We start from the raw sequence: 12,315 nt of genomic DNA, 5'->3' as shown, positions 1-12,315 counted from the left end.
GGAGTTTATAGGGAAAGTAATATGGAGGCAGATTGTCTTGCAAAGATGGGGGTGACAATAAACAATTTGGTTGTTGAGAAGTTTGTTTAGGCTTTGTTTCTTTGCTGTAAGTTTTTTTGTTATGTTTTGAGTAGTTTGTTTTTGACAGAAATAGTGTAATTGTTTGACTGTTTTTCTTGAATATATAAAACAGGTGACTTTTCTCCCCAAAAAAAAAAAAACCATGGTGTTTGATTGATTATTGCAAAGAATTTTTTTCACGATAAGTTGCAGGAAACTGAGCTTTTGGGGGTATACTTTCCTCTGGTTAAATGAAAGTGATGGGGGCTTGCCCTTAATTAGTCTTGTGATTATTGCTCTTGTTGGAGTACCAATTTTTGTCATTTGAGTCTCGGGGGCGTAGTTGAGTCTCAGGGGCTCAACTACGCCCACAAGGCTAATCATTTGGAATTTCTTGGTGAGATAAGACTTCTTTTTTTCTTTTTTTGTACAGAAAAGAGCAGGGGGGGCTGCAAAATTGGGGCCTTATATAAAAAAAGATTTCTTTCTGTTGGAGAATTCTTCGAAAGCCGAAAGATCCATGCTTCTTCTCCCTTGGACAAAAAGCAAATCTAAGATCAATTTTAGGAATATAACATGTTCAAAACATAGGCTTTGATAAAAGAGAATCCCCTTATCGCACCCTATGCACTTGAAAAAAATGACTGTCTAATTCTTAGAGGGGGATTGAACAAAGTCTGTCCAATTCTTAGAAGGAGATTGAACAAAGACGGTCCAATACTTAGAGGGTGAAATCTAAATGTTTTTAAAAACTAAAATTCAATTATTTTTTTAAAATAATCATTCAATGATTCGCCAAATTCCAGATTAGCAATGGTCTCCTAACCAAGGGGAAAATATCCAACAGGAATACAACATGCGCACTCTTTTTGAAATTTAGAACCATAATGGGAAAAGTTTAGGAAAGCTCCACCCTATTGAGAAGAAGAAAACGATGGACTTCAGTCGGAACTGGTCAAGTTTGTACGGAGGAACTGTCAACCAATCTATCAAGAGTACAGACTTGCGGTGTCGCACCAATTTACTCATCTCAAATTTCCCAACGGATTAATTTTACAAATTTGTGACTAATTAGAGTTAAACGAAGTAGCGATGTGCTTCTATAGTCTTAGATAAGTGTTGCATTCCAACAAAATTGAAGTGAAAATTCTATCAGAAAACTGTTAGATCAATCATACCTTATAAAACGGAATTTTGGACAATTAAAAAATAACATATCCATAAAATGAACATAGTTGAGATGAAAATGTTGAGATTAATTAATGACAAAACTGCATTAAGACTCATAATGACATTTTTCCATAAAACTTAAAAGGTAAGCTTTAATAGGCAATAAAATAAAAAATTTAAAGGTACAGCATCAATTTATAACAATACCAATTATAAATAGTGATTTAATTTAAGTAAAAAGCTCCAAAAAAACAACCGTGACTAAAAAGTAGTTCCCATGACATGATTGAAGGTACAATCCTTAGTAACTTAGTAACTAACATAACATAGATGGAAGTAGTTAAAAAAATATGGTTCCCTATGATGGTACAATCCTTGGTAGAGCGGAATGTCTAAACAGAATAGATCCAAAATAACTTAGATGAAAAAAGGTGGGTGATGATGATAATGATGACTACCCCATACAGGAATGGAAACATTAAAAGTTGAAATAACTCATTTGCTTGATTTGTACCTTTCCACATGGTTATCTACATGTACAAAAAAAACAAAACAAATAAAAAAGAAAGAAACAAAAAAGGGGAAAATAAAGATTGCCAAGAACCCTAACTCTTCTTGTTAGAAGACTGAGGAAACATGACAAACGAAAATAGAAAGTATATATATATATATCGAGAGAGAGAGAGAGAGAGAGAGAGAGATTCTGTTATCTCCAAGGAAAAAAGACTTAAAAACAATTCCAAAAGTTAAACAATAAACTGAGGACAGTCCTCAACAAGCAATAAATGCACACAAACATCATGCCAACTTCTTCAATAATACATAAAACCCATCATTTGATGAAAAATACCAGATACTCATTCTTGGCACAATCATCAATCCTGGCCTGGCCTGCAAAGACTGCCGACACCAATACATAACATTAACAATAACACATTCCTCTTAATCTCATCTCCGCATCAGAAATCCAAGAAGGATGCCGAATAGCGCAACCACAAAGGCATACAAGTATGGGAAGCCGCCACGCCTTTTGCTCGCCTCTCTCCTCAATAACTCCTGGGTAACAGGACAAATAACATGACAATGGCATCCCTTGCCGGATTCAAATAAGAGTGACACAAACACCTCCCTCCCTCTCTCTCTCTCTCTCTCTCTGCTCAGTTCCACATAAAAATACACAAAAAAAGTACAAGAACATTCCACAGAAAAACAGTACAAAAATATACAGATTTTGCAAGAAAACAAATACGAATGTGAATGTATGTAGATGCAAGATGCATATCTGACACACTTCATGCAAACCACATGAAGCATAAGTGCATTTTCGATGCAAGTCTCACATGTCTCTAATGTGCACGTGTGTGTGTGCACGCGTCAGGTATACCAATATGAACATTTACCATTCTGAATATATATTTCATGGCCACAAAAAGTACGATACCAGGCACATTCATGAATGGAATTAACTGATTATATGGTAAAGCCAAATGTACAATATTTAAATAGGATGGTCCCCCTAAGGTAAAGAATATAATAGTGTCTTCATATCCCATCTCCACCATCTGTTCAGTGGAGATTGGTGACTAAAACTTTAAATAAAAAAAGGGATTAAAATGACTACACAATCCCCAAAAGGAAGCAAGGCAACAGTGTTATTCCACAGATCGACTGGCGGGAAACAAAGGTGTTTTCATCCCTTGACTGGCGGGAAAACTGCAGATCTCAAGCTCTGACCAAAATGGCTGGAAAATGAGAGGAGGATTCCATCATGGTTCTCCAACAGGAGGAACAAGAACTCTCCCCAAAAACGCTGGTGGCTGATGACCTATGGTTTTCTGTAGTCCATTGGATAGAAGTATAATTTCCATAAAATTGTTCTGGTTCATCCACAATTGATGCAATTTGCTCATATTTTGGGGGTAAGTAAGACTAGCCAATGGTATCCTTATCCAGTTCTTGAGAAGAAATGGCATCAAAGGAGGAGAAAGATTTTGACCGAAATGAAGCCAATAATGGATGTCTCAATAACCCAAAAAAGCAAGGTTATAATGCAAATAACCTTCGATTATTCCATTGCATTCATTCTAAGGACCTCAAGAGGGTTTTCAAGAGTCTACCATTAAAGATGAACTCCAGGAAAAGGACTTCAAGGGAATATTATAATCACTATGCTACCTAAAAACTGATATCACATCACCAGTAAGAAACAAATGAAAAACCAAAAACTTCAAGAAATGGCAGCAAGAAATACTGCTATTTGTAATAAAATCTCAAGAACATAACAGGCTTCACTTGAAGATATGGTGGGTCTACATAGCTCCACTGTATATAAAATAAAACCCTAATGAGTATAATGAGGACTAAGACATGGGTCCATGAGACAAGTAGTCAGCGACTATACATGGACCCAGCGACTATGTTAATCAAAAACCATCCACCATAGAATTCATAAGATATATATATATATATATATAGTACTAAATGTTCAAATGTGCAACAAGGCAGAAACATAGGGCAACAACAGGCATATATGCACTGGTTGCAAAGCCAATGAGGCCACCCACATAGATATACATACATACATATGTACATACATATATATAGAGAGAGGGACAGAGAGAGAAGAGAGAGAAGAGAGAGGGGTTGATTCCAATTAATATTCCCAAAAGAAAAAACACGTCGAATATAATGAATGATATTAAGAAACATACCAGTTCTTGACGTAACAAGCTATTCTGTTGAATCGCTGAATTCTTCTCTTCAGTCAGCTTCGATATCACAGATGATGACTGCGGCAGTATACAGTCTTAGCCAGTAGATAAATAATATTATAAGCAATAAAATCATGTTAGAAAATATGGGCAAAGAATTCTACAGTCCAATGGACTATGGAAAGCCAAAGTCCACAAGGGTCATCACCATCCAATAAAATGATAGAAAGTGCAGGTGAGGGGTACAACATAGGGAAAAGTACTCTGGGGGTGGGTCCCAATCTCTCCTCAATGCTGCCCATCATTTCATTGTATCGCAGATGAACCTAATGTATTATGGTTCTGCATAGTCCATTGGACTATATTATACTTTCCAAAGTACATGCATTACTTGGTGAATCATTCAAATGAACCATAATAGCTTTTACCACAAAATGCTACCAAGCACACACCATATCCCATTTCCAGAATCTCAGATGTGTTCAATAAGTAAAAACAAAAGTATATAATCTGATAGCTAAGGAAAAACCATAAACCATTGGGTCATCACTGTCACTTGAGCTGAGGGAACAGTAATAGGATCCATCTCTAAGTCATATCTTTTGGTGAGTCCCACTATCTTTTCTTTTCTTTTTCCTTTTTTTTTTTTGAATACGAGTCCCACTATCTTTTCATCCACACTAAGCGTTTAAATGGGGATGGATATGAGCCTATGGGCTATGGCTTTCCATAGTCCATTGGATAATTGATTACTCTCCTTAAAAAGATTTTCTTACAGTCCTTAAAAACATGACTAAATACATTACAATTCCAAACATCCAGGCAAAAACACAAAACTCATCAACTCATTATGAACAGAAGCACATGTTCTCTTTTAGAAGAAAAATGTCGAAGCACGTTTACAGTATATAACAAGCACCAATATAACATCAAACAATTTCTTTGATGTTACTCAAACATCCATGCTACATTTTTCATTCTCATGAAAGCATTTGGAATGCTCGGTATACCTTTAATAAGGTAAGTACAAAGATTGTTCATTCCACTCATCAACAAAACATGTAGATAAAAATCATCACCTGTAACTTGGACATCTACGTCCTCGAGGCATACAATTCAACCATTGTTTAGCAGTAACTTACAAGTCCCATTACCTAGCGCATGAACTTAATTTGATATGCTAGACTTTGGCGAGTGTTCCCATGAGGCTTATTGTTAGTACAACTTTGTGCTTCGGAATGCATGTTCATTTCTCATTTTAATACTTGTATAATGGGGAAAAGGAGGGTAATATTTTCATAAATAGTGAATGGTTTTTCCTGGAAAGTACATAATAACATCCATTGGACATATACAAAACGTTAATGATGCAAACCTGTCACATTAAGGTGCACTACAGCTAGTGGTCTTTCAATCCGATAAAATTTACTTTTAAGTGCATGTCCTTATCAAAGGGATATATTGGACAGCCATCTCAGAAATTCATCTTGGAAATAATGAAAAGAGATATGGTCACTTATAGTCTAACAAAGGGCAAGGCCCTTGATAGAGCGGGATAGCAAAATAGGATTCATGTAGCCGACCCCAAATAGGTGGTATAATGCTCAGATGATGATGATGATAATGATTAGCATCTCGCAAATTCATCTCACCTCATCATCTTTCCTAATGAATATAAAAGTATGATATCAATGAATATTGGAAAGAAATATGCATGAATCTGCTTATGGATGTGCCAAGATTAAATGTAAATTTTAATGAGGAAAAATTTAGAACCTAGGGTTTCTATTTATCAACAAAACATACAGTAAGTTCATCTAGTCTCCGAGGCCTCTGTTATTTATATAAGGAAAAAGTTTATATAAGGATGCAACCTTATAATGGAACTACGGATGCACCTAAAAAATCCATCGGAAAAGGTAGTTTTAATGTTGAAAAACCCTTTCATTGATCATCTCGACATCGAGATGCATGACCATGAAAAATAAAAAGATTTTAAGTCTCAGAAATGGTGCATTTTACAACATATTATCTAAACCGTCCATTTTCAAGATTTTCTTATGTTTATAGATCTACTTGATTTTAACCATTGTTTATATTTAAAATTTTATAATTAGATATAAAAATAGATTTTGAGATAATTCTAAGAACATTTTACATCAAAATTATATACCATGATAAATTTTGATGGTGCACCTTACCTCTACACCTACGGATGCATCCGTATGCCAACTGCCCCCGTTATATAATACAAGAGGAAGAAGTAAAGTAACCCCACAACTAAACCATACAGTACAAACTGACTCAAGTTATTGGTAGTTCTCCTTATGTCTCAGCTCCAATCTCTATTTTTCTTATCCTTGATACCTAATATTAATGGGGAGATACATGTACCATCCAAAGGAAGAGATATTCTAAATGCACTTGTAGAAGCACTCAAGTAGCCAAAATGTAAAACACTTAAGAGGCCTCTTGTGTGATATTCTTTTGAGGAATGAAGAGAAAGAAAATGCCACAACATTTTCTATTAAGTAAAAAAAAAAATCAGTTTGACAGCCTTCAAGTTCTGGATGATGTGGCGAGGCAAACAATAGTTTCGAATCACAATGAAAAACTAACAAAAGCACTCTCAACATAAAATGGTATCACTAGATTAAACAAAAGACAAAAAACAAACACAAAGATCCCCCAAGGACAAATGAGAGGGGAAGAAACACACACAAAGTTTTAACTCTGTAGATACTACTGAATAAACATTTGTTTAAGATCAAGGAAGTCAATCAACACAAAAAACCAATTGCTGAAAGCATCACTATTTTAGACAAACGTAAGGTAGATGAATTGCACAAACTACCTAATGCTCAACTCTGACCATGATTTTGGGGGACCCCAAGTTCATTTGGGGTGGGTAGCTCAATTAAAGATGGCATGAGGGCATGAGCATACTTCGATTGTACAAAAAGATAAACAGGGTTTGGCATTGAGTCTCAAGTTTTCTTCTGCTCTTTCTCATGTCAGTAAAGATATAGACTAGCTAAAAAGATTCCATAATATACAGTGTTTCAAAAAATGTTGGGCGGCGCCTAGGCAGCCAAGGGTATCCGGCCCAATAGATCTAATGTCAAAATCTTGTAAAAAACCCTCTATAGACTTACAAAACCTCCAAAACTAAATCTCTCAATGGGTGATGTTTAGATCAATATCTCGTAGCTTTGATAAACCTTTCGATCCTATGAAAATCACAAAAATCTAGTTTTTTGAGGTTTTTCTCTCTCTAAAATGGGCTCTAATAGGGTTTAGATTGAAATAAACCTAAAACCCATCTTTTTTTCCCCTCTTAATTTTCTAAACGAACCTAAAAATGCCTCTCAAAGAGGGGCATTTCCGCCCCTGGGCGGGATGCATGACTTGGGTGGCCACCCAAGGCTAGGCGCTTGTCACCCGCCTAGGTGGATACCCACCACGGCCGCCTATTTTGGCTGCCGCCCTGGCCCTTTAGACTGCCTAAGGCGGCAGCCTAAGCACTAGGCAGTCCGCATTTTGGAACAATGCTAATCTCACATATGAGATATTTAAAATGAAAGAGGTGGAGCCAAGCTATTTGTATGTGCTAGGTGAAGCTAACAATGAGGTGGCCGCTTTCTCTGAAGCCCCTAAACCAAAGCTGCTCCCATGATTAAGATAATATTGACCTGTCCTAAACTTTTGTCCTTTCCTTCTTCTGGTCTTTTCGTTCACTTGCATTACTTTCTTTCCCCAACAGTCATTTTCTCCATATAAGGGCTACCCTTCAACTCTATTAACTACCTGAAACTAAAAAAAGAAAGTCCACCTCCACGATTAAGTTTGTGCATTAACCATGTCAGAAGTTTCTAATAACAAAAGCTTCAGATGGTCTGCAATATACTAATTTCGTTATATGGCCTTTCTAGGGCCCACAATGACATAGTTCAAATCACAGGGTCATGATTTCTGTAGCTCATTTGTGAATCCCTCCAAGATTGGACCCATTAAATGGTTATTCAGTCAAATATTGAATGAATTAACGCCCCTCTAAAATGAAATATATACAAGCAAGGTCGCACTATTCCTACTTGAGAATTCAAATAAATATACAAACGAACTGGGCTCAAAAAGACGAGGAAAAAATCAACTCGCTTTTATGCATTGGAAAGCCTCCAACTAAGTTTGGCATTTTTTATCTTTGAAAGCCTGTCAATAAAAATGTGCTTCAAGACCAATAGGAGAACCAATCACCCATACTGATGAGGAAGCATTCAATATTTCATATGATATCACAGGGCAAGTTGATCACTGCAAGTTTAATACCAATAGTAGCCCTTTCTTGAGTGCCTAAGAATTACAGATTTACATTGCATGCCGCAAGATGCAGAAAATTCCTCCCATTTACTGAACTAATTATCACAAATGAGTCTGTTTTTTTAATGTTTATTATTATAACAGCAATCCTTTCTAAATCAACAGAGAAATAACCACATCAAAAAAAATTTGTGATCCAATGAATAATTTTCAGAAAGAATGCAGTTCACAATGTACATCATAACAGGAAAAATAATAAGAAAGAAAAAAACCATATATTTTGCCCACAAAATCATCATAAGCTGGGATATATAAACAACATATCTATAAAGAGAAAGAGACAAAAGAAGGAAATTCCACATTATTGAACATTCTTGTCAATCGATCATGCAGTTAACCTAAATTTATCCATGGATAACATCATTCATAAACTTTACAGCAATGCATTATATGTCTTCAATCACCAAAAGATTGAACATCCAGGAGTTTTTGATATTCACGGAGTTTTTTCAACACATCGAAAGTTTTCAATGGCACATCAAATAAATCTCTAGTATGAATACATGAATGAAAGTGATGGTTAAAACCAATTTATGAAAAAAAAATTCATTAAACTGTTCAGACACAAGAGCATACTGCAAACAAGAATCACTGATTCGCAGATAGATAATCAAAAAAGTGAACTGTTAAATATAACCGGAATTGAACTTACGTCAGAATGTGTGTCCTTAAGTTCTGCATGGTGTCTTAGCACCTGCTGTAATAGTACAATAATAACGTAAGTGAATGCTGCAATTTCAAAGAAATTAATAGATGGCAAAACATTTATGAAGTGACTGTATTGCGCGTGTACAGGTGGCATACAAACACTATGTTAAATGCAGAGTCAACTGACCAGTGTCAACAGCAGTTTGTCAAGATGAAACATTCCTCCACTCAAATCCATACAACATCCGAGTAAAGGTTCATCTCAACCATCCATTAGTGACATCAGATTGGTCAGGACTACAAGTAGCACTGTTTGTTTGCTACACAAAGCATATCACACTTTTTCTTCAAAAGATACATGTTAATAAAGGCAATATGTAACACAGACATTTCGGTCATGACCATCCAATGAAATGATGGACACGAAGAAGAGAGTGGGATCCACTACTGCAAATTCAAGTCGGTCCTACAGTCCTACTAGCTCTCCATCAATATCCTCCAATTCACCTAATGAGCATAAATGACTATGGTTCTTCATACATTTATGCCTCTTCATAATCAATTTCCTACTACTTTCCCATATTAAAATTCAATTAATAAAGCATAGACCATTTCAAGTGGAAGTACCATGAACCAAATTTTATAAACTTACCGTTTCAAAAGCTGACCTCTGATGATTATTATCGGATAAAGAGGCTGTGGGTGAAGAGCCCTCTTCGGATCCTTCATGCACTGGAGATGGTGGCTTAGGTGGTGAGACATATAGAACCTTCAATTTGCATTCCTCCACAAGATTCCCGCTTTCTTTGTTGAACTGAAATTTTCGCAAACTCACATTAGAAATATCAAAATACAAAAAGAAGAAAAAGTTAAAAACCCCAGAATTTGCACCAGGAATGGATGATGGATCCACCTCCCTCCCTCCAGGAATGGATGATGGATCCACCTACCTCCCTCCCCTCCCCCACTCACTCCCTCCCTCAGGCGCGTGTTAAATCTCCATTTGTAGCATTAAAAACTTATTATTCATTAGCTAGCAACAAACAGCTAGAAAAAGGGAATCCATTTAACTTGAAAAGAAAACTGAAACCATCCTAGCTTACCATTTCAGGATTGACATCCTTTGTTGTAGCACCAGGACTTGCAATAACACTCTGAATGAGAAACTTGTCTTTGCATAACATATCAGGAGGAGCCTCACGCTGGGCTTGCATTGTCACTAAAAAATTTTATGACCCATAAAAAAACAAAAGTATAAGTCTAGGCCAAAATTTGTTAGAGAAAATTACAAGGGCAGGTAAGATTTTGTTTATAAACCACAATAAACAGCAAAAGACATGCCTACAACATCGCAGGTGCTCCTAGGCAAGACAATGCCAGTGTTGGGGCGCACACAGTACTTCTTTGGGTTTGTTGTTTTCACCTGCAAAACACATGAACCCAGATAACTACTAAACAAGAGAGAGAGAGAGAGACAAAGAGAGAGATAGAGAGAGTTCAAAACATGAAACCTGAACATGATTAAAGAGGGAACGAGAATGAGAATAATCTAACTTTTTTTTTTTTAATAAAGGTTAACTGAGAATAATCAACTATGTACATTCAGACAATGAGAAAGGCGAGGGAGAGGGAGGGAGTGAGGGAGAGATTTTGGAGGGGGGAGTGTGTGTGAGAAAGAGAAAGAAAGATAGCAATCTGACAAACCCATCGACAAAATTCTCCAAATAGCATTAAATGCCCAAAGGAAACACAAGCATGCAAGGAACAACTGGCAACAACATCAGAACAGTTTCTTGATTGATACAATTACATTAGAAACAGAAGACCAACAATAAAAGAAAAAATAACATAAACTTATAAAGGAGTTACCTTAAAAGCTACATGGTGTTCAGTCTTATTCAACAATTGAAGAGAACATGAGATCTGCTTCTTCAGTTCAACTGTTCCAGAAAAACAAATTCAACAGAGAAATGAGATTACTTCGAAAAGTACAAACCACGGAAACAAAAGAGCCGAAAAAGCTAAAACCATCCAAAAAAAAAGAAAAACACAAGGAATGAGAAAAACAGAAAGAAAAGGGGATGATCTCCAAGAAACCCATTGTTGAAGCTGTCAAGAACGACAAACAAATAACAAATAACTCTAGATGAGTAACTCAGAAAGAAGATGATGGCCACCCATAAAACTGTGAGTTAACATATCAGAATTAATTCAATCGCCAAAAATGGTAAGCTTTTTATAAAAGAAAAAAAACCTAAACAAGAAACGCAGAGATGGAAAATTTAAGCCTCATCAAAGGAAACTAGGGAACAGCATTTCCAATAAGACCAAAATGCTTTAAAAAAACCCATAAAAAGAACTTCAAAAGAATGAAAAAAAAAAAAAAAAACAGACCATAAATGAACCTATCAAAGCACCAAACTAGAAACAACCACAGTATACCCTAGATCAGAAAATCAGAAGACAATGGGTACACCGAGAACTGTAAATTAACAAGATCACAGTGAATTCAATTGTAAAATATTGGAAACAATTCATGAGAGAGAAATAAACTAAACAAGAAACATTTATTATGGAAACTCCAGCTCATAGGAGAAAACCAGGTAATACCGTAACCATTAAAACCAAAGAAAGCCCATTAAAATAACCCATAAATATTTAGGTCCCATAAATATTTGGGTGGGTTTGAAAAAAAAAAAAAAAACCGACATCAAATCCCTCAATAAGCTGCCTATAAAAAAAACCCTCGATCAGAAACTCATAAATAACGTAAGTTCCCATAAAACTGTCAATTAACAAGATCACAACAACTTCAAACTCAAAAATTGAAAGAAATCAATGAAAAAGAAAAACACCGAACAAGAAAACCTACAAGGAAACTTAAGCTCGTCAGGTTGAATGTTGAGAAGGTCCCCAGTACTCATCTCTGTCTTCTTCAAAATCCTTCAAAATAAAAAAACTGAGATAATGGGTCTTCTTTCTCGACGAAAAGATTGAATTGGACAAAAACTCTGGTATGATTTCTGGTCTATTTCTTCTGCAAAAAAAGCTTAGCTCTAGAGAGAGAGAGAGCGATCTGGAGAAAAACGCAGTACACGAATTTAGATACGTGCTCTCTCTCTCTAGGTTTTGTCAATGATAAGTTGCCCTAATCTTACCCAAAATGACGAGAAGAAACTTATCCCTTCCTTCTACTATATGACCAAAAAGCCTGTTTTTTTTTAATTTGACCCTTTTGCGTCTAATTTATAAAATTGGAAAAAAAAAAAAAAAATCTACGGTGATTCATATGAACATAGCACTTGTATGGTCATGAGGTTTATCACCATCCAATAATTTGGTCGGT

At 35.8% G+C, this 12,315-nt stretch overlaps 1 protein-coding gene across 2 annotated transcripts; it reads right to left on the bottom strand.

Annotated features, from left to right (window-relative positions):
* Positions 1-1,936: 1,936 nt before the first annotated feature.
* Positions 1,937-12,046, bottom strand: LOC18428777 (vesicle-associated protein 1-1). Of its 2 annotated transcripts, none has more exons than XM_011623053.3 (8): positions 11,842-12,046; positions 10,839-10,909; positions 10,311-10,392; positions 10,073-10,188; positions 9,622-9,783; positions 8,974-9,018; positions 3,942-4,019; positions 1,937-2,286 (listed from the first exon to the last, which is right to left on the bottom strand). In XM_011623053.3, the coding sequence occupies exons 1-8, from the start codon at positions 11,891-11,893 to the stop codon at positions 2,179-2,181; spliced, it is 714 nt and encodes a 237-aa protein (XP_011621355.1). In that variant the 5' UTR covers positions 11,894-12,046; the 3' UTR covers positions 1,937-2,178. The 2 variants fall into 2 exon arrangements, with proteins under 2 accessions (XP_011621355.1, XP_011621356.1); XM_011623054.3 differs by having other exon boundaries at positions 8,974-9,015.
* Between the last annotated feature and the right edge of the window lie 269 nt (positions 12,047-12,315).

The sequence above is a fragment of the Amborella trichopoda genome, chromosome 13 (genome assembly GCF_054954075.1).
Source record: "Amborella trichopoda isolate Santa Cruz 75 chromosome 13, AtrichopodaSantaCruz75HAP2 v2.0, whole genome shotgun sequence".
NCBI lineage: Eukaryota > Viridiplantae > Streptophyta > Magnoliopsida > Amborellales > Amborellaceae > Amborella > Amborella trichopoda.
Note: the sequence above shows the minus strand (reverse complement) of the source record. Positions and strands in the feature narration are given on the sequence as shown.

Excerpts from the sequence above, each read along its gene's own strand:
- LOC18428777 (XM_011623053.3), bottom strand. The coding sequence starts at position 11,893 with ATGAGTACTGGGGACCTTCTCAACATTCAACCTGACGAGCTTAAGTTT. Across the intron at positions 10,910-11,841 it reads TGACGAGCTTAAGTTTCCTT|TTGAACTGAAGAAGCAGATC; the intron begins GTAGGTTTTCTT and ends TTTCTGGAACAG. Across the intron at positions 4,020-8,973 it reads TTAAGGACACACATTCTGAC|TCATCATCTGTGATATCGAA; the intron begins GTAAGTTCAATT and ends ATACTGCCGCAG.